The sequence below is a fragment of the Sturnira hondurensis genome, unplaced genomic scaffold, assembly GCF_014824575.4.
Source record: "Sturnira hondurensis isolate 20B ecotype Veracruz unplaced genomic scaffold, ASM1482457v3 Scaffold0014430, whole genome shotgun sequence".
Taxonomy (NCBI): Eukaryota; Metazoa; Chordata; class Mammalia; order Chiroptera; family Phyllostomidae; genus Sturnira; species Sturnira hondurensis.
The window spans coordinates 1,775,966-1,798,537 of record NW_028087061.1 but is presented as its reverse complement, the minus strand read 5'-3'; the positions used below and the strand labels follow the sequence as shown (position 1 = coordinate 1,798,537).

General features: G+C 53.5%; 1 protein-coding gene across 2 annotated transcripts in view; it reads right to left on the bottom strand.

Moving 5' to 3' along the window:
• The window catches only part of CPNE5 (copine 5), an 89,090-nt gene extending 66,723 nt beyond the window's left edge, over window positions 1-22,367 (bottom strand). For both annotated transcript variants that reach the window (XM_037063295.1, XM_037063296.1), the window contains exons 1-3: window positions 21,666-22,367; window positions 6,611-6,651; window positions 5,584-5,630 (exon numbers count right to left, since the gene is read on the bottom strand). In XM_037063295.1, the coding sequence (XP_036919190.1) occupies window positions 5,584-5,630; window positions 6,611-6,651; window positions 21,666-21,760 (183 nt within the window). In that variant the 5' untranslated portion in view covers window positions 21,761-22,367. The remainder of the gene's footprint in view (window positions 1-5,583; window positions 5,631-6,610; window positions 6,652-21,665) is intronic.
• Window positions 22,368-22,572: the final 205 nt, after the last annotated feature.

The window sequence follows — 22,572 nt, the reverse complement described above, 5'->3', positions numbered from 1 at the left end:
GGAACCAGAGAAAAGCTCTTTTCTGTTCAGGAGGAACTAGAGGGGAGAGAAGGAACAGGGACACTGCCTGCCAGGGGTGAGCGTGGGCGACCTTCGGAACCTGAGCAGGGAGCATGGAAGGGTCTGGAAGGGGGCAGGAGCCAGAAAAACCACCACTCAGACAGGCAAGTTCTCAGGGGCAGACTGAGAGGAGATGCCCCCGGACAACGCAGGAGGGGACAAACGCACCGAGAGCAGGGATCCCGCACTGTCAGCAGCCACCATCTGGCAGCCAGTGTGTCAAGGTGCAGCGCTCGGTGGGGCATGACTCAGTGATGATGATATCCCTGAGTCCAGCCTTTCCTGCAAGACCCCCCCCACCGCACCATGAGAGGCCCTTCCCGCACAGGCTTGGGACACTGCCCTTCAAGCCCCTCCCTTCCCGGAAGCCCTCACTCCTAGGACTTCAGGCACTGCAGCCCCAGGCTGAGCAGGGGAACCTGAGTCTTCAGAAATGCTGGCTGTCATTCTGCACTCCTTATAAGGGCAGACTTGGTTTAGGTCAGAGGACCTCCAAGTGCGGCCATTTCCATGGAGATGGAGCACCCGAATACCCAAACTGGGCAATGTCACATCGCAACTGATACTTCCAGGCATTTTGAAAACTTACTTAGTCTTCCCAAGAAGGTCTCCTAATTCCACTTTACATGAGAGTAAGCTGATAGTTGGAGAATGTAAATACAGGTCACATAGCAAATATCAGAACTGGGATGTATTGTACAGGGTTCTGGACATCAGGGCCTCACCTGACAAGTTCAGTGCCTCACCTGACAAGACATCTGACCATTATTCATGGTGTCCCTAGGGACCAGGTAGAGAAATATAGGGTAGGTTATAACAAGTTTTGTGGATCCTAGGTGGCTGAACAGCACACCCCAAAGGTCGCCTGGAGAACTGAGGCCTGTCTGGGGAAAGGTCTCTGTTGGAGGGCCCTCCCCCACCCCGCCCCCACCCCGCACTCCCGCCCACTCAGCCGCCAACCATTCACCTGGCCCAGGACCAGGAGACAGAACCAGGATGCTGAATGCAATTGTAATTCAACGTGATCTTCACAAACCACACAAAGGACTTATTCTACCAAATGACCCACAATAGAGATAAACGTAAAATCACATTTATACTCAAAAACTCAATTTCCAAATCTGAGCGAAGGGAATCCTTTGTGAACAACGGTTTGTGTGAGAAACACACAGGAGCCCCAAACTCGATGTGACGAAAGTTGAAGACAGCTGTCACAAAGGCCACTGGACACAGGATAGCACAGACGGGCGCATGACCCTGAGAAACAGACCCACAGAACGCAGAGACCTGGGGAGGGGCAGGCCTGGCTCGGCAAGGGACGAGAAACAGTGACACAAACAGAAACTGCTGATAGAGACGGTCACACTCTGAAGTCTGCCCCAAAGCAGGCTAACAGGGCCCTGTGAGCAGACTTCAAATAATGAGGAAAAGACCGTGGGAAAGAGAAAATCAACCTACTTTGTGCATCTACGGAAGGCAAAACTCAGAACAAGTGGAAGTTTGCTACAGTCTTAACGTCACACTCTAGAAACCACTTTCCCGTTAACCTCTCTGTGTTTCAGTTTCCTCCTCCGTGAAATGGGACACACAATAATAAAATTAATAATAAGAATACTTTCCTCATAGAGTTCTTATGAGGATTAAATGTCCAGAACAGACCTGGCACGTTGCTGTCATACAGGTGCATGCCATCAGCATCATATGGCTGTCACTGTCACCTCCCTGAACCGAAAGTGAGCTCTGCTGGTTGTACACAGTGCCGGGTCCCCCTTGTGTCCCCAGCATTCTCTCTGTCACAGCTCATTGAGTCAACATTATGCGAAGGCCCGCATCAAGGTGCTGTGATAATGTTGTTCCAAATACAAGGCGATGAACCGTCATCCCCAGATAGTTCTAAAATGTTCAATGGGCTGAGCCTGCTCGGGAATAGACTGAGTGGTCTGGTAGGGACATGTGGGCGTGCCCGTGGGGGCTGCATACCCTGCCGGTGGTATGGGTCTATCAGAGGGATACCCTAAGATTTGGGAAAACCCTCTCCTCCTCACTAAGGGGCCTTAGCCAGGAGCCACCTGGCAAGGGAAGGGCAAGGACCAGCCCCCCGCCTACACACACACCTTTAAATGGGAAACCAAGAGGCACTCCCTGTTATGTTTCTCCTCCTGCTGAGAGTGTTTCTGGGACCCTGCCAACCTGGTCGTCCTTCCTTCCCCTGGAACATGCAGAAGGCTCTGGCAAGACTTAATGCAAATAGTGCTCTATTTCCTGGGTTAAAATTCCATCTTAAGTCAATTTTCATAAAAGGCAATGACACATTTAGGTGCCGGGATGATGGAGCTTCCTCGGAGGCATTAAAATGACCTAAACAGTTAAAATCAGCTGAAACCCAGCAGACAGGGGCTGCAAGAACAGTTTTGATCCTCTGCCGCCTTGTGCAAGCCTGAGGTCTGGGCCCTGCCTGGAGGAACGTCGACCTAGAAGAACTAGAGGGCCTGAGCTTGACTGTGATCACAGGGAGGCAAGATTCCAGTAAGAGACGTTTGCAGAGCCAGCAGGTGGAGTGGTGGTAACTGGTCTCTGCTCACTCGCGAAGGCAGTCTTCCATCCCAGGCAGGGCCAGTCCCGTACAGAGGGATCTGGTTTTTCTTGAAATTCTCTATTCCTAATACTTTCCTCTGGGCGTCACACAGAATCAAGCATAGAAGGAGCACCTCAGCCTGTCTGAGTGCATCTTCTCCAAAATAGCTTGAAGCCCGTGTTCTGGGCTGCTGTCGGGGGCCGGGGCGGGTGGCCCCCACATGCCCCACAGTAACATGTGGGTCCCTTGTAATCAGTTACCTGACAGGCAGCCAGTGCAAGAGGGGCACATGGACCTGTCCTTGTGGCACTGAATAGGGGGACAAGTCTCTGCTGTGAAAGTGTCCTCCTGGCTGCAGGGGGCTACGAGCAACATCCTCTCTGCAGAGTTAAGGATGCAGGGCCAAACAAGCTTGCCCAAGCAAAGCTTGTCACTCCTTTCCTAATCTACTCCCCAAGCCCAAACTTGGTTTGCATTCCTCAGTAATGAGCGCCCGAACTTTAGTCTTTGTCCTGTTATTTCTTCCCAAATCTATTGTTCCTTTGCCTACAAGGTATAAAAAAGGTAGCTGGTTCATATTTTAGAGAGCATCATCATTTATGAGCTCCCACGCACACATATCAAGTCGGTGTTTCTCCTGCTGATCTGGTGTCAGTTGTATTATTGGTCTAAGAACTCAAGAAAGGTGGTGTGGGGGGGATTCTCCCCCTCCCCAACAACACCTGTGGCTGAGTCCTGCCACTGTCACCCCTGAAGGCTGGGCACAGTGCTCACTGCCTCTGGGAAGTGGAGTCAGCCTCCTTGATCTCTAGGGCCCCTCTTGCTCTGGATTCTGACCCCATGACCCCACCTGTCCTCAGCCGAACACCCACGAGCCCCTTTCAGCTGCCTCGTCCTCTGTTTTACCAGTCCACACTCTGAACACCAGCGCCACTCATCTGCTTGCTATCTATTCCGGTGTCCCCATTTGTCCCTCGGATTCTCTGCTCTGCTCTGTGCCCAGGAGGCTGACTTGCATAGACCACATCAAAGTTTCCCCCGACCCCTAGGTCTTCCAGTGGGTTCCACCAATGGGAAGTGCTGGCAGAAAGCAGAGAGTGAGGCTGCCCAGGCTAACAGGGTCCCTCCACTGAGGGTCCCCGCCCCTGTCTGGAAGCCCCTTTACCCCCTCAGGCTCCGCACCGTTGCCAGCCTTGTGATTCATCACCCCTCACTGGTTTCCCTAAAACCTGCCCACTCCTTTATAAACAGCCCTTTATTACATCCATCCTCCAGCTGCCTGGGACCTGGCCTGACCTGCTGATCCCAGCCTCCCCCATGCTTTGCTTATGCCACAGTTCCTGCTGTGTCCCCCGAGGTGGACGTTCCTACTGCACTGGGCTCCAGCATGCTGATTCAGCCTCCTGAAGCCTGTCCTGTGCCCTCTTCGTATGACCCATGAAGTTCCCTTGGACCCACAGCCTCTTTTTTCCACAGCACACGCCCCTTAGCCAGATGGCTTGTGTTCAGTCAAATGCCATTTTAAAAAATCCAATGAACTATGAACACAGCAGTAACTTTCTCTCCTCTGAACTGCCATTGTCTTCTCAAGGATACCTCTCACCATTTCCTGTGAGGGTTATTCATGCGTGCGAGTCTCCCCTTCCAGGCTGCACACTCCCAAGTTCCAGCTGGTGCTGTTCTTCCGACTGCCTCCCTCTGACCCCAGCACCTGCACCCAGCTTGTTGCCCAGCACCCCATACATGCTAAATGCTTCCTGTTGCAAATATTGACTGAAATGGGGTTGTGGCCAGCAAGGCCCCGAACACTCAGGATGATGCTGTGCAATGATATTGACCGAGCAACGACCACATGCCAGGCACGTTACACCCACCACAGGCCTGCAAGGTAGGTATTATTCCCATAGAGTGTGTGGAAACTGAGGCATAGAGAGGTTAAGCAACTTGCTCGGGTCCCTCCTCCAGAGAGAGCTGGAGCCAGAACTGAAGCACAGGTGTGTCTGACTGCCAGGCCTCCCCGCTTGCCTCTGTGCACACTGCAGGTGCGGGGGCAACAACCCGGACCCCGACCCCAGTGGAAACAAGTCTCAGCTACAGAATGCAGCCACCAGCGGAGCCCTGCCCTTCTGAGGAGGCCTCTCCACACTTTCCTTAATGAATCACTAAGGCATTAGCACATTCCTGCTTTCTATGAAGCTTGGCCAAAGGCCTCAGAAGTAATTAGTTCATTTAAGTAGGTTAAATGTTTCCCCTGCAATCTGGTTTACGCTTCAGTTGGTGTAGAGTCTTGGAGAGTGAAAAAGTAAACTGTAGCCCAGCCCCTGTGCAAGTATTTCCTATGTGTTTTTTTTTTGGATAAAATTCACTCCCTTTGGTCGCTTGCTCCAGGGCCACATCTTGAGGAAACAAGGAGCAGGCAGGAGAGGCTCTGGCCAGTCCCCACGTCACTGAAGCTTCCTCGGCTGTTCTCGTTCTGATCATTCTGAGCGGTCTGGAAGGGGCTCCCCAGGTTCTTGGCAGAGCTTGGAAGACAAGCTAAGGAGCTGGGACTGGTTCAAAGCAGAGGAGAGTCACTGAAGGTTTCTGGCAGGGGTTCACCTAACCGAAAGTTCACATTAGTCAGAACCCCGGGACGGCCACTGTGAGTGAGATAAAGTGCGACATGTGGTGCCCGTGTTTCTCAGGCCATGGACATCTGGCGGGCCGGTGCCTCTTCAGTCTCCCCCAGACTGGGGCTCCCCAAGGACAGGAAGTTTCCAGTCCACCACTGGTTTTGTCCTGCAACAGCAGGACAAGGCTCCACCCTCTGCACACCTTACCATCCTTCCCTTGGGTTCAGATGCTGTAGTTACAAACACCAGGTGGGATGTCTCCAGAGTCAGACAGAATAAGTGGACTACAGTCAGGGGCAGGCCGGTGTTTCTGGGGTGGGAAAGGGGCTGACCTACCTCCCTCCACTGCTTGTTCTCCATTCCTTGAGTATACATGACACACACTGTGAGGAGAGGAGGAAAAACATGTTAACACACCAGACAGGCCAAGAGGAAGGTGGTGCCTCAGAGTGGGGATCTCTGAAGGGTCAGGACCCTGAGGAGACTTGGGCCTGGGTAGCAGTGTTGAGTCTGGGGGGATTGGTCAGCTTGGAGAATGGGGCCCAGAACATTGGCATGCCTGGGAGGAGTATCCTTTGGGAAGGGGGTCAGGGGCCGTTTGCATCTAGGCCTGGGCAAGGGAGAAGTGTGAGGCAGGTGGACAGGTGGGCACCATGGATGACTTGAAAGCAGAGGCGGGACAGGAGAGTATCTGAAAATCAGCTCATGCCTTTAGGGCTCAAGGTGGCCTTACCCCCTTCACTGATGGGTCAACTGAGGCCCCGAGGAGGCCAATGACCTGTTTGTTAAAAATTTTATTTATTTATCTTTAGAGGGGAAGGGAAGGAGAGAGGGAGAGAAATATCAATGTATGGTTGCCTCTCGTGTGTCCCGTGCCGGGAACCGGGAACCGGCCTGCAACCCAGGCATGTACCCTTGACTGGGAATCGAACCAAGATCGTGTGGTTTGCAGGCCCGCGCTCAATCCACTGAGCTATAACAGCCAGGGCGCCAATGACCTGTTTGAGGTTATATACTTGAGTGGCATATCTCTGGGCTAGAACCCTGGATCCAAGATCAGTGCTCCTTCCCGCAGACCTCAGCCAACTGGGTCTTTCAAATGTACCAGTTTTCCTGGGCTGAGAACTTCAGACCCAGACCCCTGATCCCTCCCGACCCACTGGGTGGCACTGAGGCTTCACAGGTACGGGGGCTGGGAAGGGTCGGACGCCCCGGTTCTTTCTCCAGGCAGTGTTGATGAAACAGCCTAGGTGCACCTGGACCAGTGCCAGGCACGTACAGAACGCTCAGTAAGGGCTCCAGTGCTAGCTGCTGCGATCAGTCCCAATGTGGTTACTGTTATTATTATCAGGGCAGGACTTACATGGGTCAGACTTGGAGAACATGTCTTTGTCCAAAAGGTTCCTAGAAGAAGGGGAGAGAGGAAGAATTAGCAGAACCCAGGAGGGGAGGATCTTAGAGGAATCAGGCCATTACTGAGACCTGGAGGCTGCTGCCACCAGCCTGGCCTCGGACAGCACAGGAAGAGCAGGAGGCTCCTTCTGTGCTGTTGATTTCATTCATTAAAGCCGACAGGGTGGGTGCTGGAGGGTCTTCAGCTCTCCTTTCTAAGGAATGTGGCTCTCTACCTAGCACCCCACCATCGCCACACTCGCCATGGTACCCTGGATCCCCCAGCCCCTCACTCTTGGGCCAAATCTCAATCTGCCCCATGTCTTTTTTAAAAGATTTTATTTATTTATCTTTAGAGAGGAAGGGAAGGAGAGAAGGAGAGAAACATCAGTGTATGATTGCTTCTCATGGGTCCCCTGCTCAGAACTGGCCTGCAACCCAGGCATGTGCCCTGACTGGGAATCGAACCGTGATCGTGTGTTTCACAGGCCCGTGCTCAATCCACTGAGCTACACCAGCCAAGGCATCAATCTGCCCAATGTCTTAACCTGTTCTAGGAACTCTCCTTTTACTCTATGTCTGTCTCTCAAAAAATACAATCAAGCCCTCAAAATGTATTCATCCAGTGTCCCATTCTCTCAGGCACGGCTCTCCTTAAAGCCAGCTTATTCCGTGCCTCATCTGTGCTTCCGGATTCATGGATTACACCTCCCAGGGGATGCAGATTCATTTGAACGGGGTCCTCCTGTGGTCCAGGCCGCAGCTAACACATGGCCCTGGTAATCAGACTTGCAGGCATACAGCAAGATGACGGTCACAGCCTTTGGGGACTGCAGGTCTTTAACAGGTGTGAGCCCCGCCACCCTGCCTCTGTGCAGCCACAGCTCCTGCTCTTTGGACCTCAGCCTTAGACTGGGCACTGTGCCGGGGGTTCCGCAAAGACGAGCTCCCAGTTCCCACCCTGCCCTACAAGGTCGGCACTGCGTAGGCATCGCCCCATCTTACAGATGTGGAAGCAGAGGCACAGGGAGATCAGGCAAGGGTCTCTCCTGCACAACTGCTGTCCCTCACTCTCCAGTGTCCTGCCACTGGCAGGAAGCAACACAGGAAGTGACTCAAGCCCTCTGAGCCTCCCTTTCCTCATCTGTACAATACAGCAAGAGTGCCAGCCTTGAAGGCTGTCGAGGCTCTGTGATGTCTCCTCAGCCCTCCCCATTCCTGCATATGCCCATGGTTTCCTTCTGCTCCTCTTCCCAGGGCTTTCTCCGGCAGGCGGGCTGCAAATAGCAGGTAGTTTATGCAGTTTACACTCAGAGGGCAGCCCGCAGCCAATGATGGGCAGGAGTTGGGGAAAAATACCACTTCCTCATTCCCCTCCCTACTCTCACCCCTGAGTCATGCTCCACCAGTCTCGAAGGGGGGCCCAGTGGGACAGAACCCCAGGGAACCTGCTCATTAATGACCGGTGCTGACTGGGCAAAGCCTCACCGCACCCCCCCCCCCAAGGAGCTTCCTATGAGCCCCTCCTCCCTGCTCCGGCTTCACCCCCACCCCTTTCTTCACTGCCCTAAAGTGAAGCTCTGCCCTGGCCAGCCATCTCAGCCTTGCCATACCTCCCTCCCAGATGCCCCTGGGGATCATCTTACCTTTCGACTCCCACACTCCCCCCCAAGGGACTTTGTGCCCCTTGAACCTTTTCTCAGAGAGGAGAAATGGTCCACATGGGTCTGTGTGGCTTCCTGACAACCAACTCCAAATGTCAGAGCTGGATGGACCATCGAGGTCATGTGCCCCACCTTCTGAGAAGGGAATATGGCACACAGACAGTGGCCACTCTTCACAGCCAGCAGTGGTAGAGCGAGAAAGATCTAGAAAGAAGCCTTACCCTAAGTCACCATCACTAAAGCCATCAGGAGTGACAGACAGCTTGTCTGGGCAACTTGACCCCACACTCAACTCAGTCCCCCCATAACCCCTGTCCTGACTTGGAAGCCAAAGACCAGCTTACAGACAGACAGACAGATGCAGTAGCAACCTGGGGCCAGCATGTGCCCCCCCGCCCACTGCCTGGCGAGGCCCCAGATTGTGTTCATGAAGTACCCAGTGCCAGCCCTCAAGCAAATCCTCAGGGGTGTCTCTGAGAAAGAGATCCCCAGATCCCCACCCTCCACTCCGGTCTCTTCCTTTGGGGGCCTCTCCCAAAGGTGGCCACCCTCAGCTAGCTCCCCCTGACCCCACGGGTGCACAACTCCTCTGCTGGCTCCCACCACCCCTCCACCAGCCCTGCTCCCAGCCTGCTGCCACTTTGGAAACCATCTGATTAACCCCCAGCCCAGGGCAGAGAGCCCCAGGGGAAATGGTAAGTGAGGCAGCGCTCTGCAAAGTAGGCAGCGGGGGCTACAGGTAGGCAGCGGGGGCTACAGGTAAGATACCGCTTCACCCACACTCATTCACACCCAGGCGGGTGGGCTGGTACCTGGGTTGACTTTCCCCTCCTGCAGCATGCTGAGTTTGGAGGCAGGAGCATCTGTCTTGATTTAAACAAAGGACAAAATGCCTTTGCACCAGAGATGACTACAGTGGTGGAAACTGAGGCACGGTGAGGAGCTAGAAGGTAAGAAAAGGGTTGGGGCAGAATTTCTCTGCTACAGCAGGTGCTGCACTTTGCCCTTGAATGCTGTAGTGAAGAAACTCAGTAACTACCTAAAATCCTACAATGGTCACTTTTTCCAATTCCTTTATAAATCAGGATTGTAAGACTCAGAGAGAAGGGAAGCGACTTCTCCAAGGTCTGATTCCTTCCAAGTCTGGGTCTGGAACTCGGGTTTAGTCTGGTCTAAGCTAGTAAGAAAGAGGGTAAGATCCTGGATTTCAGCCATTGCAGCCTAGGGGTGTGTGTGTGTGTGTGTGTGTGTGTGTGTGTGTGTGAAGGAGGGAGGGAGGAAAGGGTGGAGGGGAGAGAGAGCTCAAGCGAATGACCGAGCCCATATGTTCAAAGAGAAGCAGTTAGGCTTCCCTCGGCTCTGTCTGCCTTTCGAGCTGGGCAAGAGGCGCACAGCTGGACTAAGAAATAGAACCCAGACACCTACTTTTGGTGGCTTCCTGCCCAGTGACCTCAGGACTCTCACTGCACCCTGGGGCACGCATCATCCTGGCCACACACCCAAAGGCAATGCCAACCCTCCTCCCTCCACACTGCTGAGATCATGCTTACATCCTTCCAGACCCACTCCTATTCTTCCTCCTCAATTTTGCCTTCCCTCGACAGACACTGACCAACAGCCCTTTCCTCTCCCCTCCCCTGAGGTCCCTCTGGTCTGTAGTGTACGACCCTCTGAGCCACACTCAGCATACCCTGGGCTGCAAAAGCAAGGGTGCATCTGTCTCTCACACTGGCTGTGTGCTCCTCCAACACAGGACCCCGCCTCTGCCTCCAGCCAGCCCAGCCCCTGACTCAGAGCAGGGGCCCAGCAAATTGGATGGACGAAGGCAGAGCAAAGCAATAGCCAAATGGGTGAATGAGGCCCTTGTCTCTCTACTGTCGCCTGGCCATGGTCAGGGCAAGCCCTGATACTTCCTCTTAGTCGGAGAGCCTGATGGTTAAATGCATGAGCTACAGTCAGGCATGCTGGCTCCATATCCCAGATCTGGACGAGTTACTTGCCTTCCTGTGCCTCAGTTTCCCCAGCTGTAAAGTGGGGCTAAAAGCAGTTGCTCCCTCAGGACTTCTGTGGAGTGCTTGGACACAATAAGGCGTGTCAGGTGGGTCAGCCATCGTGGTCCCAGTGCTGCGCAGAGCAGTCACTCCCGAGGTGGGTGCTCAGGCTCACTTGGTGACAAAGGAGAGACAGGATGGGTGACATGGCCACCTCTACCCTCACTGTTCCAAGGAAGCCCACCCCCTCCTTACACACTCCCAGCACCCTGTTGTAAAGTGTGTGTTGAATGCCCCCACTGGCTCAGGGCAGTCCCCTCACCCCAGCCTCAGGCCTCTCTTGGCCTCCCTTGGCCTCCCTTCCTTGAGGACCCTCTGCCTCTCTGCCTAGGTCCCTTCACCCTATACCCCTCTCTGATCCCTCACCTCGTCCACACTTGCCCCACCTGTGCATCACCCCACCTACCTGCCCCAACAGATACCTCAGGGCCCACTGAGCCTGCCCTCCTGGCCTTCAGAGGGCGGCTTCACCCCATGAGCAATGGGCCTCTTAACTTCTTGGGACTTGCCCCTTCTCCCACTTGTAAGAAGGCAGATTCTTGGGTAGCATTCCTGGATTCTGATTTTGTAGGTCTGGACAGGGCCCCAGGAGCCCTGTTTAAACAAGCCACACACACACACTCACACACATGCACTGTTTCCAACGACGGCAGCCCAGATCACACACATGGGGACACCGGGTCTCAGGGCCTCCGCTCCCCGGCTGCAACAACGTCACATGCGAGCCCCGGAAGGCTCTTACGTTATCCTCACCTGATCGGGTCCGCTGGGGACTCTGAGGCTCAGAGAGGGTAAGGGACTTGCCCACAGGCAGGTCAGTAAAAACCCAAGGAGCGGGAAACCGGGTCCTCAAGCAGGGCCCCAACCACAAGGGCACAGACAGACCAGACCCTGAAGGCTTTTTCTCTGCCTTCTATCTTTGGAGAGCTCAAAGAGAAATTTTTTCCGACAGACAAATGTATTTTTTCCACAGAAGAACATAAAACCCTTCAGCTGACCGCTCTGCAGCCTGGAAATTGGCTTCTTTTGTTCCTCAAATCAAGACCAGGCAAGCAGAGCTGAGGGCCCTGTGCCTCTCCACACTCCCAAGAACCATTCCCATTTCAGTGGCAGCAACAGAATGCCCATTACTCGGTGCTGAGGTCACAAGTCTCCAAGGTCCCAGCAAAGGGAGAAAGCACTGGGTGGGGATGGGGGTGGGGAGGCTAAAATGAGAGCTCCTGGCTGGTGACGAGGGAGAAAGCCCAAGGGCACCACCTCCCATCTGGAAGACTTAAAAATGTTTGGAGAGGAAGCTGTCAGAGAGAGGGAAAAATCCCGCCCTCATGGAGCCCCAGTCTGCAGGGAGACATGGCCCCGTCCTCAGGGAGCCCCAGTCTGAGGAGACACATTCGCTCTTGAGCTGAGTTGCGGGGTGGACTGACTGCGCATCCCTGTGTCTCTAAGAAAGCCCACGAGGGTGGCAGAGATGCACTGAGCGGGACTGTGGCTACGGCGTGGAGAGCGGCAGAGTGGGAGCACCCATCCTCGGCTGTCCTGGACCAGAGGCCCTTAATAGGCGCCACGGACCCCCTGAAACTGTAAGGAAAATGTGGCACATTGGTACATATAAATGCATTCTTGATCTTAGCCAAAAGGCTGAGAAGCGATATATAAATGCATTCTTTTTAGAGGGGTTTCATCATATTCCCAAAGGGTATATCAGGCTGAAAAGGTCAGGAAAACAGGGCTCACTTTATTTTCAACCACCCTCCCTAAGCATCCCTCCAACCTCTGACTAAAGGCAGGGATGTTGAGAGCACAGACTTGGAGCTTCGTGGCTGGGTCCCAAACCCAACTCTGCCTATTATTAGCTGTATGACTCACTAGCTTCTTTGTGCCTCAGTATCCCCATCTGTAACATGGTGGTAATAACAGTCTTCTCCTAGGGATTTTCTGAGAAGAGAATTCATATATGCAAAAGAGTTGCAACAATTATCATGCAGCACATGATAAGCTGCAATCCAGTGCCTGATACACCGCTCACTACAGGCCTATGGAGAGCGAAGAGGCTTCTAGCGATGCCCACGTCCCCACCCTGCTCCCCAGTGCTGGGCTGACATGCCCTTGCCCACACTGCCCTCCTACTCTGCTGTGTGGCCTTCCCTGAAGAGAGCAGACAGGATGCGGGAGCCGCTATCAGGGAGAAACAGGAACCCTGAGAAGTCCCACAGAGACCCCTGAGCTTCAGAGGCCCCACCAGCAACCCCCTATTTTCTAAGGAGCAATTCAGCACCAAACATCTAGCCAACGTCCCAGGCAGGCAGAGTGGACGAGCAAAGAATGCTATCACCTACAAATCCTTTGCTAGATACTTAATCTGTGACACGCTATCCACCCTACAAAGCAACGCCGGGAGGTAGACGTCACCCCATGCACCAGGCAAGGCAGCTGGGCCAAGAGTTGTGCCCGATGTCACCCAGCTGCCAGGCAGCACGTGGATTGAACTCTGAATCCCAAGCCCATTTGGACACGTCACATGAAGCGTCTGCATTACAAACACCCAGGGTCTCCTGAAGACCCCTCTCAACCAGAAGTGCCCCTCACACCCTCACTCTCTGTTTCTTGCCACCAGCTTCATCAGGGCTGCTCCCCAAGGAATGGCCTGAGGAGAACTGGGGGCTTTTCCATCTCCTCCTGCCCTGCTCCCATCCACACAGGCAGAAGGAAGCCGAGGCAAGGCTCTGGGCAAGCTGGGGAGGAGAGCAACCTTGGCGCCCAGCCCCTGCACTTGCCCGTTGTCTCCCCTTTCAGATCCCATCTGAAACTCTCCTCACCAAGGTCTAAAAGTAATTTTCACATTGCTTAGAGCATACTTCTTCCTGGGGCTACTTGCATTTTTATTATTGTTAATTATTGTAATAATTATCCCTCCCATGCTGCGTGGCCAAGGGGAGAGAGCATGAGCTCTGGCCGGCCTCAGATACATCCATGCTGCAGTCTCCAGGGCCACGTCGTAATTCTGTGACCCTGGATGAGCTACTGAACCTCCATTTCCTCATCTGTGCAGGGGGTCACATGCCTGCCTTGCGTAGTTGTTGTGAAGCCAAGCGTTGAAAATAGAAACATCGGAAGCGTGTTTGACCTCTTTCTCCCTGTGCCCCATTCTTGTCCCATTCGCCAAGTCTTTTTTTAAATCCTCACCCGAGAATGTCTTTTTATTGATTTTAGAGAGAGAGGAAGGGGGAGAGAAATATTGATGTGAGAGAGAAACATCAGTCAGATTGGTTGCCTCCTGTATGCACCCCAACCAGGATGCAACCCACAACTTAGGTATGTGCCCTGACCGGGAATCAAACCCACAACCTGTTGGTGTCCAGGGGTGACACTCCAGCCAGCTGAGCCACATGGTCCTGGCCCATTCATCAAATCTTAAAGGTTTCTACTTCAAAAACACACCCCAAGTCTGCCCACTCTGGCCCATACACTGTCGCCATCATCTCTCACTTGGATGCTGCAGTGGCCTCCTGCCCAGCAATGTGCTTCAGTCCCTGCCGCTCCCCTCCCCCCGCCAGTCCATTCTTTTGCAATACCCAGGGAAAATATTTAGAAGGTCAATCAGATCACATTACTCCTGTTTAACCCTGCCCTCAACTGCTCTTGGAATAATAAATCAAACTCCTTAGCATGGTCACAGGTCATAATCTGTAACCCCATTTCCTCTCTGAGGTCACCCTCTTCCACTCCTCCCTGGGGTTCCCGCTGCTCCAGCCACACTGGCCTCCCTGCAGCTCTGCAAGAACACCAAGGTCTCCTCCACCACTGGGCCTTTGCACTTGCCCTTCTATCTGAATCACCCTCTCTCTAGATTCCCCCCCCAACAGGTGGCTTTCTCACCCATTGGCTCTCAGCTGAATGTCACCTGCCCATCTTGTCCAAAACATCCTCGACAAACACAAATCTGTTTGAAGCGCACTTATCTGTATCAGACATTATTTAGTAAAAAATGTGTGTATTTGTTTATATTCCCCACCACTGATGCCAGTGGGAGTTCCGTGAGAGGAGAGAGCTTGTCTGTCTTGCTCACTACTATACCCACAGGTCTTTCAACCATGCTTGGCACCAAGAAGCCTCTTAATAGCAAATGAGGATCGATATCAATTGTTGAATGAACAGATGTGTCAGTAGTTATCAATTATTGGTACCTACATCATTATTGAGTTTATTTAGCACATTCTACTTTACACAGGACTACACAAACATAATCTTCTTTGTCTTCATAACAATCCTACAGGATATGGACAGGACCAGTATTTCCCCCATTTTACAGACAGAGACACTGTGGTTAGAGAACTTAAATGACAAGGGCAAGGTTTCAGAGCAGGTAAGTCAAGAGCTTCATTGCCTTTCAGTGTCTTGCCCAGAATTCTTTAGGACTGAAAGGCATCAAGCTATTCTATTGAGAACTTCAGGCACTGTGCCAGGCCAGCAGGGGTGAGTGATACTAGGAAACAGAGAAACCTTGCAATGTTTTGAAATCACACTCTTTTCTCTTTGCCCAGGAAACTGGCAGGAAGACAGGAAGTCAGGGGTCCAGCTAAGCTGTGCTTGGATGATCGGTCCCCAGTCATCTAACACAGGCTGTCCACTGACTGCAGGAAAATCCAAGGAGCTGGTTCTCAGAGAAGCCAAACCCTACGCCGCTGTGTCCCCAGGAGCTGAAGTAGCCTAGGGATCACTTGGAACTCCTCCTGTGGCAGAGTCTGTGGCTCGCCAACAGCAAGCATTCCTCACTCTTCCTGTTGGTAGAACCCGCGTGGGTTAGGTATTTGATGGAGACTCCCACAAGTCAGAGTTCTCGCTGTATTGACGACTGAATCGTATGCTCCCCAAAGTTTACACATTAAAACACTAACCCCCAGTGTGATAATATTTGGAGATGAGGCCTTTGGAAAGTAGTTAGGGTTGAGGTCATAGGGGTGGGATTCTGATAGGATCAGTGCCCTTAAAGACACACACCAGAGAGCTTGCTTTCTCTTCCTTTCTCTGTCATATGAAGCCAGGAAGAAAGTCCTAACCAGAACTCAACCGTGATGGTGATCAAGTCCACCCATCTTGGACTTCCATTTTCAAGAATTATGATAGCCTTGGCTGGTGTGGCTCAGTTGTTTAGAATGTCATTCCATAGACTGAAAGGTTGAGGGTTTAATTCCCAGTCAGAGAACATGCCTAGGTTTCAGGTTTGGTCCCTGGTTGAGGGTATATGAGGCAACCAATCAATGTTTCTCTCTCATGTTGATGTTTATCTCCCTCTCTCTGCCTTCCTTCCCCTCTCTCTAAAAATCAATAAGCATGTCATCAAGTAAGGATAAAAAATTGTGATAAATTTCTGTTTAAGCCACCCAGTCTATGGTATTTTGTTACGGCAACCTGAGCTGACTAATATACTACTAGTCTAGGGTTAGACATGAGACCCAGCTTTGTCTCTTGAAATAGAAGAGGAAGTCTACTGAGAGATTCAGGGAGAGATTGTGCTTTCCAGATAAAAAGAACTATTCAAAGAGAGGTCTTTGGCTCTATGCCTTGCTTCTTATCTTTAGATGTGGCTGTGATGCCTGGAACAGGCAGCCATTTTATAATACTGAGGCTCACCATTTGCATGGTAGCAGAGTACAAAGTCAGCTGGGCCCTTGATGGCCAAGTGAGTTGAGTAACCAGCATTGAGAAACCTACCTTCAGATTCACTGTGGTCTGAAAAAAATCTATTTTGGGTTTGAGTCACTACCAAACATTTTGTTACCTATAGCTGAAGTATTCCTAACTGAACCTGACTCCTCTGTACCTTACACCCCTCTCCTCCTCCCCACCCTTTCTTGCCAGTGGTAGGCCATCTTCAGCAATGGCCTTGGGTCTGAGCAGGAAGAACTGTGAACTAGGAAAGGAGAGATGGTAAGTTAGCACCATATGGTCTGCGTGCATGGAAGGCTGCCTGCCATCTCGTGACGTTCTGATGTCTGCTCCTTGGGGATACCTCCAGTTCTGAGTTTGCCTTCCAGAGTGAGAAGCATCCTTGAGCAAGAAAGACCTCTCCCATCTCTGAAGAGAAAGCATCTACTTCTTGGTCACATGGCTGGTAGCCAGGACCCTACCATGATCCTCATGGAGACCCCTATTCCCAGCCTCAAGAAGCCCTTGAAACTTTAAAGTTTGAGGAAACTAAATTTGAATTCCCCTTTCCAAAACATACTAAATGCCTAATTTTGGTAGGTCCTTTTAACCTCTCCGAGTCCTGGTTTCCTAATCGGCACAAAGGGAAGATACGACTATCTACCTCATGGGATTGTTGTAGGTTAGAAGGATCCAGTAATGTGGTAGGGAGAAATCTAAGATAGTGCCCTAGATTCCCACCCCCTGATGTACAAACCCACACAATCCCCTCCCCTTGAGTGTGGGTGGGACTTGCGAATATGATGAAATACTCACTCCTATGACTATTGTTATTTTTTTCAAGATTTTTTATTTATTTATCTTTAGAGGGGAAGGGAAGGAGAGAGGGAGAGAAACATCAATGTAGGGTTGCCTTTCATGCGCCCCCTGCTGGGAGTTGGCCTGCAGGGAACTGGCCTGCAACCCAGGCATGTGCCCTGACTGGGAATCAAACTGGGATCCTGGCCCACACTCAATCCACTGAGCTACACCAGCCAGGGCTCACTCCTATGACTATCATTATTTTATATAGACTGTCTGAGCGGACTGGGGAGAGACTCTCCTGCTGGCTTTGAAGAAGTAAGCTGTCATGTTATGAGAGGTCCATGTGGCTCGGACCTGAGGGTGGCCTCTGGGAGCCAAGAGACACCCCAGTCCAACAATCAGCAAGAAAACAGGACTTTAACCTTATAGCTGCAAGAAACTGAATTCTGCCAACAACCTAAAAGATCTTGGCTTGGACCCCAAGCCTCAGATGAGATCTAGTCCCTGCAGGTGCCTCGATTTCATCCTGAGGAGACCCCAGGCAGGAAAGCCAGTGGTGCTGTGCCCGGGCCTCTGACCCACAGAAACTGGGAGATAACAAACGCCCTTGTTTTAAGCTGCTAAATTTGGGTAATTTGTTACACAGGAATTGAAAACTAATATAATAATTTTAGTTTGAACCAAATTGCTATTTGAGTAGGTCAAAAACAGTCAAGTATAGGAAATTGCACACGGTTCAGCCTCATACAGATGCGAAATGCCTAGCACTGTAGTAAGCACTTAATAAATCCCACTGTTATTATTCCCCTGGCTCCACTAAAGAGTGCCTTGGCATATTCAATAGCTGACCAGACCTCTTTCTCTAGTACTGGCTTTGACAGCTGCCTCGCTGCCCCCAGGCCCTCCTTCCCCAAAGCCCGCCCTCATCAGAAGAAAGCCTTCAGAGCCCATTCCCATCCCTTCTGACAGGCTTGGGGCACACAGCTCCTGAGCTAGACTGCCCCTCCTGCCCCAAGGCAGCAAAACACCAACCTGAACCGACAGCAGAAAACAACATCTCTGGGGTAGAGGCAGCAACTGCCCACAAGCCCCCAGCCAGCTGGTCCAGCGGCTCAGTGAGGGCAGCCGCTTGAGAGATGCCAGCAGGGCTAAGCAAGTCTGCCTCTGGACTCCACCTCCCCCCCTTGCCTTCTCTAAAGGCCTCGGAAGCCCCACCAGGTGGAAGTGTGCCTTGCTTCTTCCAGCAGGACCCTGCGGAAGTGCAAAGGTTTCCTGTTACATAAAAAAATGCAAACTGCTCTTTCTAACCAGCAAGCTGGTCCTGATCCCTGCATCATATGATGCCTAGAAAGTAGAAAAATAGTGCGGCGCTTGGGGAATGGACAGTGGACAGGTGGGTTTTGACTGAGTCTACAGGGAGGTGAACCCAGTCAGCCAAGGTCTGGGGCAGACCACCAGAGGAAAGACCAGCTTTGTGGTTCATGCTTCCCACAGTGACTGCTGGTATCTGGTTCCATAAACCATCTATGCTTCTCACTCAACATCTCTAAATGGATCAGATCTCCAGGCTCTGAGACTCAGCTATAGAGACAGATTTGTATTTACTTTCAGGTGCCAAATAATAAGCAACATAAATGACTATTCATGGATTAGTCCTCTAAGATAAGTATTACTATACTTCCTCTCTAGAGGAGGAAAGCGAGCCTAAGTATTTTACCCAGTGTCTCAGGGACAGAACTGGGATTTGAACCGAGGTAGAGAGATCCCACATCCCAAGTTCTCAACCGCTGAGCCCAAAACACCGGGACTTTATGATCTTCGGTCCTAAGATCACCAAAGTCAGTAAAAACCAATTATTTGGGAGTAGACTACAGGTTAGCCCAGGAGACACATGGACTCACGTCCACCCCACAGTGTCATCCACCTTCGGCAATGGCTTGGTTGGCCTCTGCTGTGATCCTGTGCTAAGGCTCAGACGTGCCCCTGTACCAGGCAGCTTTGCCCAGCTAAGAGTGCCCAAGGATAGGCAATAGCAGGGGGGTTGGGCCCTCCCATAAGCAAGAGCAGAGAGCTCCTAGGGCCACAAGAGGTGGCAGGGGCCTGCCTAAGGAGCGGAGAAGGCGGGGAACTGGTCCACAGGACTCGAATTTCCAGTTCCCTGGAAAAATGGCCTCCCTCGACCCCACCCGGTCATTCTGAAGCCCCCTGGAGTTCTCACCCTGCTAACCCCTCTGCCTGTCCTACTGTTCCCTGTCCACCAGCAGGTGTCACCTACATGCTAAGCGCAGGGGCACCTCATAGCCTCCTCCTGGGGCCCAGTCAGTGCTGCCAATGGGATGCAGGGCGGAGGACCTGACTCACATTACCTGGTGACTATGGAGTACAGAATACAGTGGAGAAAACCACCCTGTTCAGCTCTCCCTCCTCCTCCTTTTCTCCCTGCTCTCCCTTCTCCCCCTCCCCATCTTCTAGAACCTGGATAGTTGGACTTGGTTGAGGCAAAGAGATGGATTTACGATTTCAAGCCCACCTAGATTGTTTTCTGGCCTCCCCTCTGTACCAGGTGACTCCCACTCCTCACTCTTTCCTACCAAAACCCATTTTCCACCCTCTGCCTTTCAGAGACCAGGAACAGCGCCTGGGGCGACGCTGCTCAGGCTGATGGACCATGGCCCACAAGAGGGAATGAACACCAGGGTCGATCTCAGAACCACATTCCCCAGATCCCAGATGCATCCCTTGGTACCTTTTAGGCAAAAGGTCTGACACATCTATATCCAAGGAGCAAACAGGAGAGGCCCAGTATTACTGCCTTATAATGACTGATGGTCGTTGTAGCTCCTTATTGAGCACCAAGTGCCAAGCAAGTGCAAAGTAGTGCGTTGGTTACTTCCTGATCCTCTATTCCTGTAAGTTAATTCCTCCAACAGTATTTGTCAAGCACCTGCTACTACGTGCCAGCCACTCTTCCAAGCATGTGAGTTACCTGGCAAATAAGGTTTCTCATTGTTTGCAAATGGGGGAAACCTAGGCTAAAGTCAGCCCCACGTGGTGGAGCAGATTCTATTTCAAGGGGTCCAATTCCAAAGCCACAATGCATGTGCTTCCTGCCTCCTCTGGAGAAGAGGGCTCTTGGGTGTGAGTCGGGGGATCTCTGCCCTCAAATGCTCAGATAGTTGCTTTGGGGGAGGAGGGATGAAGTCTACACACCTGAGATGTCTTCTGAGACTGAGTGTTCAGTATGTGAGTGAGCCCATGGCCCAGTCTGAGTTCTCAGGACCCAGAGGACACAGGAGGCAGTGATGCGGACTGGGTGTCTGGTGGGTGAGTAGGCGAGGATGGCTGGAAGTGGGGGCATGAGGCCAGGCTTTTTAGGATGCGGGACGTGAAGTGGCAGAGATGAAGGAGGGCTGAATCTGGATGAGGAATGGGTTGTTGTTTGTGGGCTTGGAGGTGGGAGGACCCTGAGACAGCTCTGACACAGGCGTGATTGAAGGCTGGGGTAGGGGGCGGGGAGTTGGTTACAGGAACGTGTGACCTGCTGGAGAAGGGAGGGCTGTGGCAGCTGCTGATGGCTGAGGAGGTGAGACTGGAGCCAATGGGCCATCAGGGTTCTCCCGGCAGAGCAATGGCAAGAGGCATATTGCGCTGGGAGACAATTCTGACAGCACTGTGTGTGGGACCTCGGGAGTGACACATGGGAGTCATCACGGGAGCCCGGCACAGGGGGCAGCTATGTTTGACATCAACCCTCACTCTCGTTCACCCTCATCCCCCAGCCCCTCCCTCTCTCACCCTCCAACCCAGGTCCTCTGGCTCTATCCACACCTCCCCACTGCCTAGAACACAGGGGTGGGGGCTGTGAGGGTGGGTGCAGGGTCTGACCAAAGGGGCCCTAGAAAAGAGGATGGCGTGGGCGAACCGGAACAAGGGCACAGCCAGTCACTTGGGACAGAGGGAATGGCATCTCAGGGGACCTCAAGGTGGGTTATGCCTAGGCTACAGTGCTCTCTGCACAGTCCCGGCAAGACAGTAACCCTAGACCAGCCACAGGGTGACTGCCCTAGGGAAAAGTCCCCCCATCTTCACCCACACCCCTTTTTGCCTGGGGTAGCCTTCCCCTCCGATAGGAGCACCGGGCAGATACCCAGCTCTGCGATGAAGTTACCCCCAAAGCCTGTGTGGCGTGACTGAGGAGTCTGGGGTGGGAGCTCACAAAACACACGCCCCCTCCCCTGCTGGTCTCTAAAATTACACACTCAGTGATCTAGTCCTCGGGCTATGATTTTGCACCCAAGTTATTGTCTTTTTTTTATGGTACCACTAAAATTGTTATCAGTTATCCACACCTCTATGAGTGAGTCAGTCTGATCCTTTTCCCGGAGTCAGTTTTGTTGTTGGAGGTGAGAAAGGCTTTTAGAATCGCGGGGTCTGGGACAGTGAGCTGGGGAGAAGGAGAGGATAAGGGTGCTGTGGGGAGAAGAGAAGAAAGGAGGGTCGGAAGGCAGGGGCTGGGCCCGCCTAGGAGGGATGGGGCAGATCACTCACTTCTCAATCTGTGGAGGATTTAATGAGAAATCACCTGTGTGAAGACCCCGGTATCGCCTTTCACTCCCTCGCTCTCCTGCCTCGGGAGCCTGGCCCCCATTCCTGTGTCTCCATCTCTCCTCGCGGCAACAGCCCTGAGTGCAAACTTTCGGTAAACGACCCCAAGCCTGGCTTCTAGTCCGTCGTCGCCACCCGCGGGGCTCTTGCTAGACAGGCAGGGACCTAGGGGGCGTGCGTCCTGGAGGCGAGGACGCGGCCCCGGGGCTTCGGGTCCATGGGCGGGACAGGGGGACCCCTCCAGCGGGCGGCTCACCTGCAGGACACGGTGATCTCCACCTTGGTGGCCGGGATGCTGCCCGCCAACGAGTCGAACTCGCTCAACGACGTCATGTCCTCGGGCTGCTCCATCTCCCACCGCGACCCGCACTCCAAATTAGTCAGCCCTTGGGCGATTCACGCCTTCTTCCGAGCGACTGAAACCCTGGGCTCTCCCCCTACTCGGGAGCTGAGGCTGGGCGTCGAAGGGAGGACAGAGGAGCTCGAAGAGGGGGCGTGGGAAGTGAGAGAGGGAAGGGGGCGGAAGGAGCGGGGGCCGCGGATCCAGGAGGGGGTGCGGGGACCGCGACGAGGAGGCTGGGGGCCCAGCGGAGCTGCGGCGCAGCTGGGCGATGTGGAGGGGCGCGGGGCTAGGGCGCCGGGAGGGACGCGGAGCCGTGGAGAGGGGCGTGCGGCTTCGGGCGGGGGCAGAAGGGGTGCAAGAGAGAAAGGGGGCGTGGGGAGCTGGCGGGGCGCGGGCGGCGGCGCCGGCGGGACGCGAGCAGCGTGGAGCCCACGGCGCCGGGGCTGATCGCCTCTTTCTGGGTCTCGGCGCGGGCAGCGGCGGGGCTGGGGACGCGGCTGCGAGCGCCACCTCCTCGGCTCGGGCTCCGGCTCCGGGTCACCGGAGCTGCGGGAAAATCAAATCTGCCTGAAGCCGCCTCCCGCCACCCCGGCCGGGCTGCTAACCGGGCGGTGAGCGCCGGAGGGGGCTCCCGCAGGGGCCGGGGCGGGGCCGCGGGCGGGGTCTGCGCGCAGAGGTGAGTGTGTGTGGGAGCGTGTCTGTGTGTGCGCGCGTGGCAGGCGTGGGGACGCGGCTCCAGATGCTGGGAGCCTGGAGGTTGGAGGGGGCAGCCTGAGGTGGTCCCGGCGGTGTGTGTCTCCATCTGCGCGATCCCCACTCC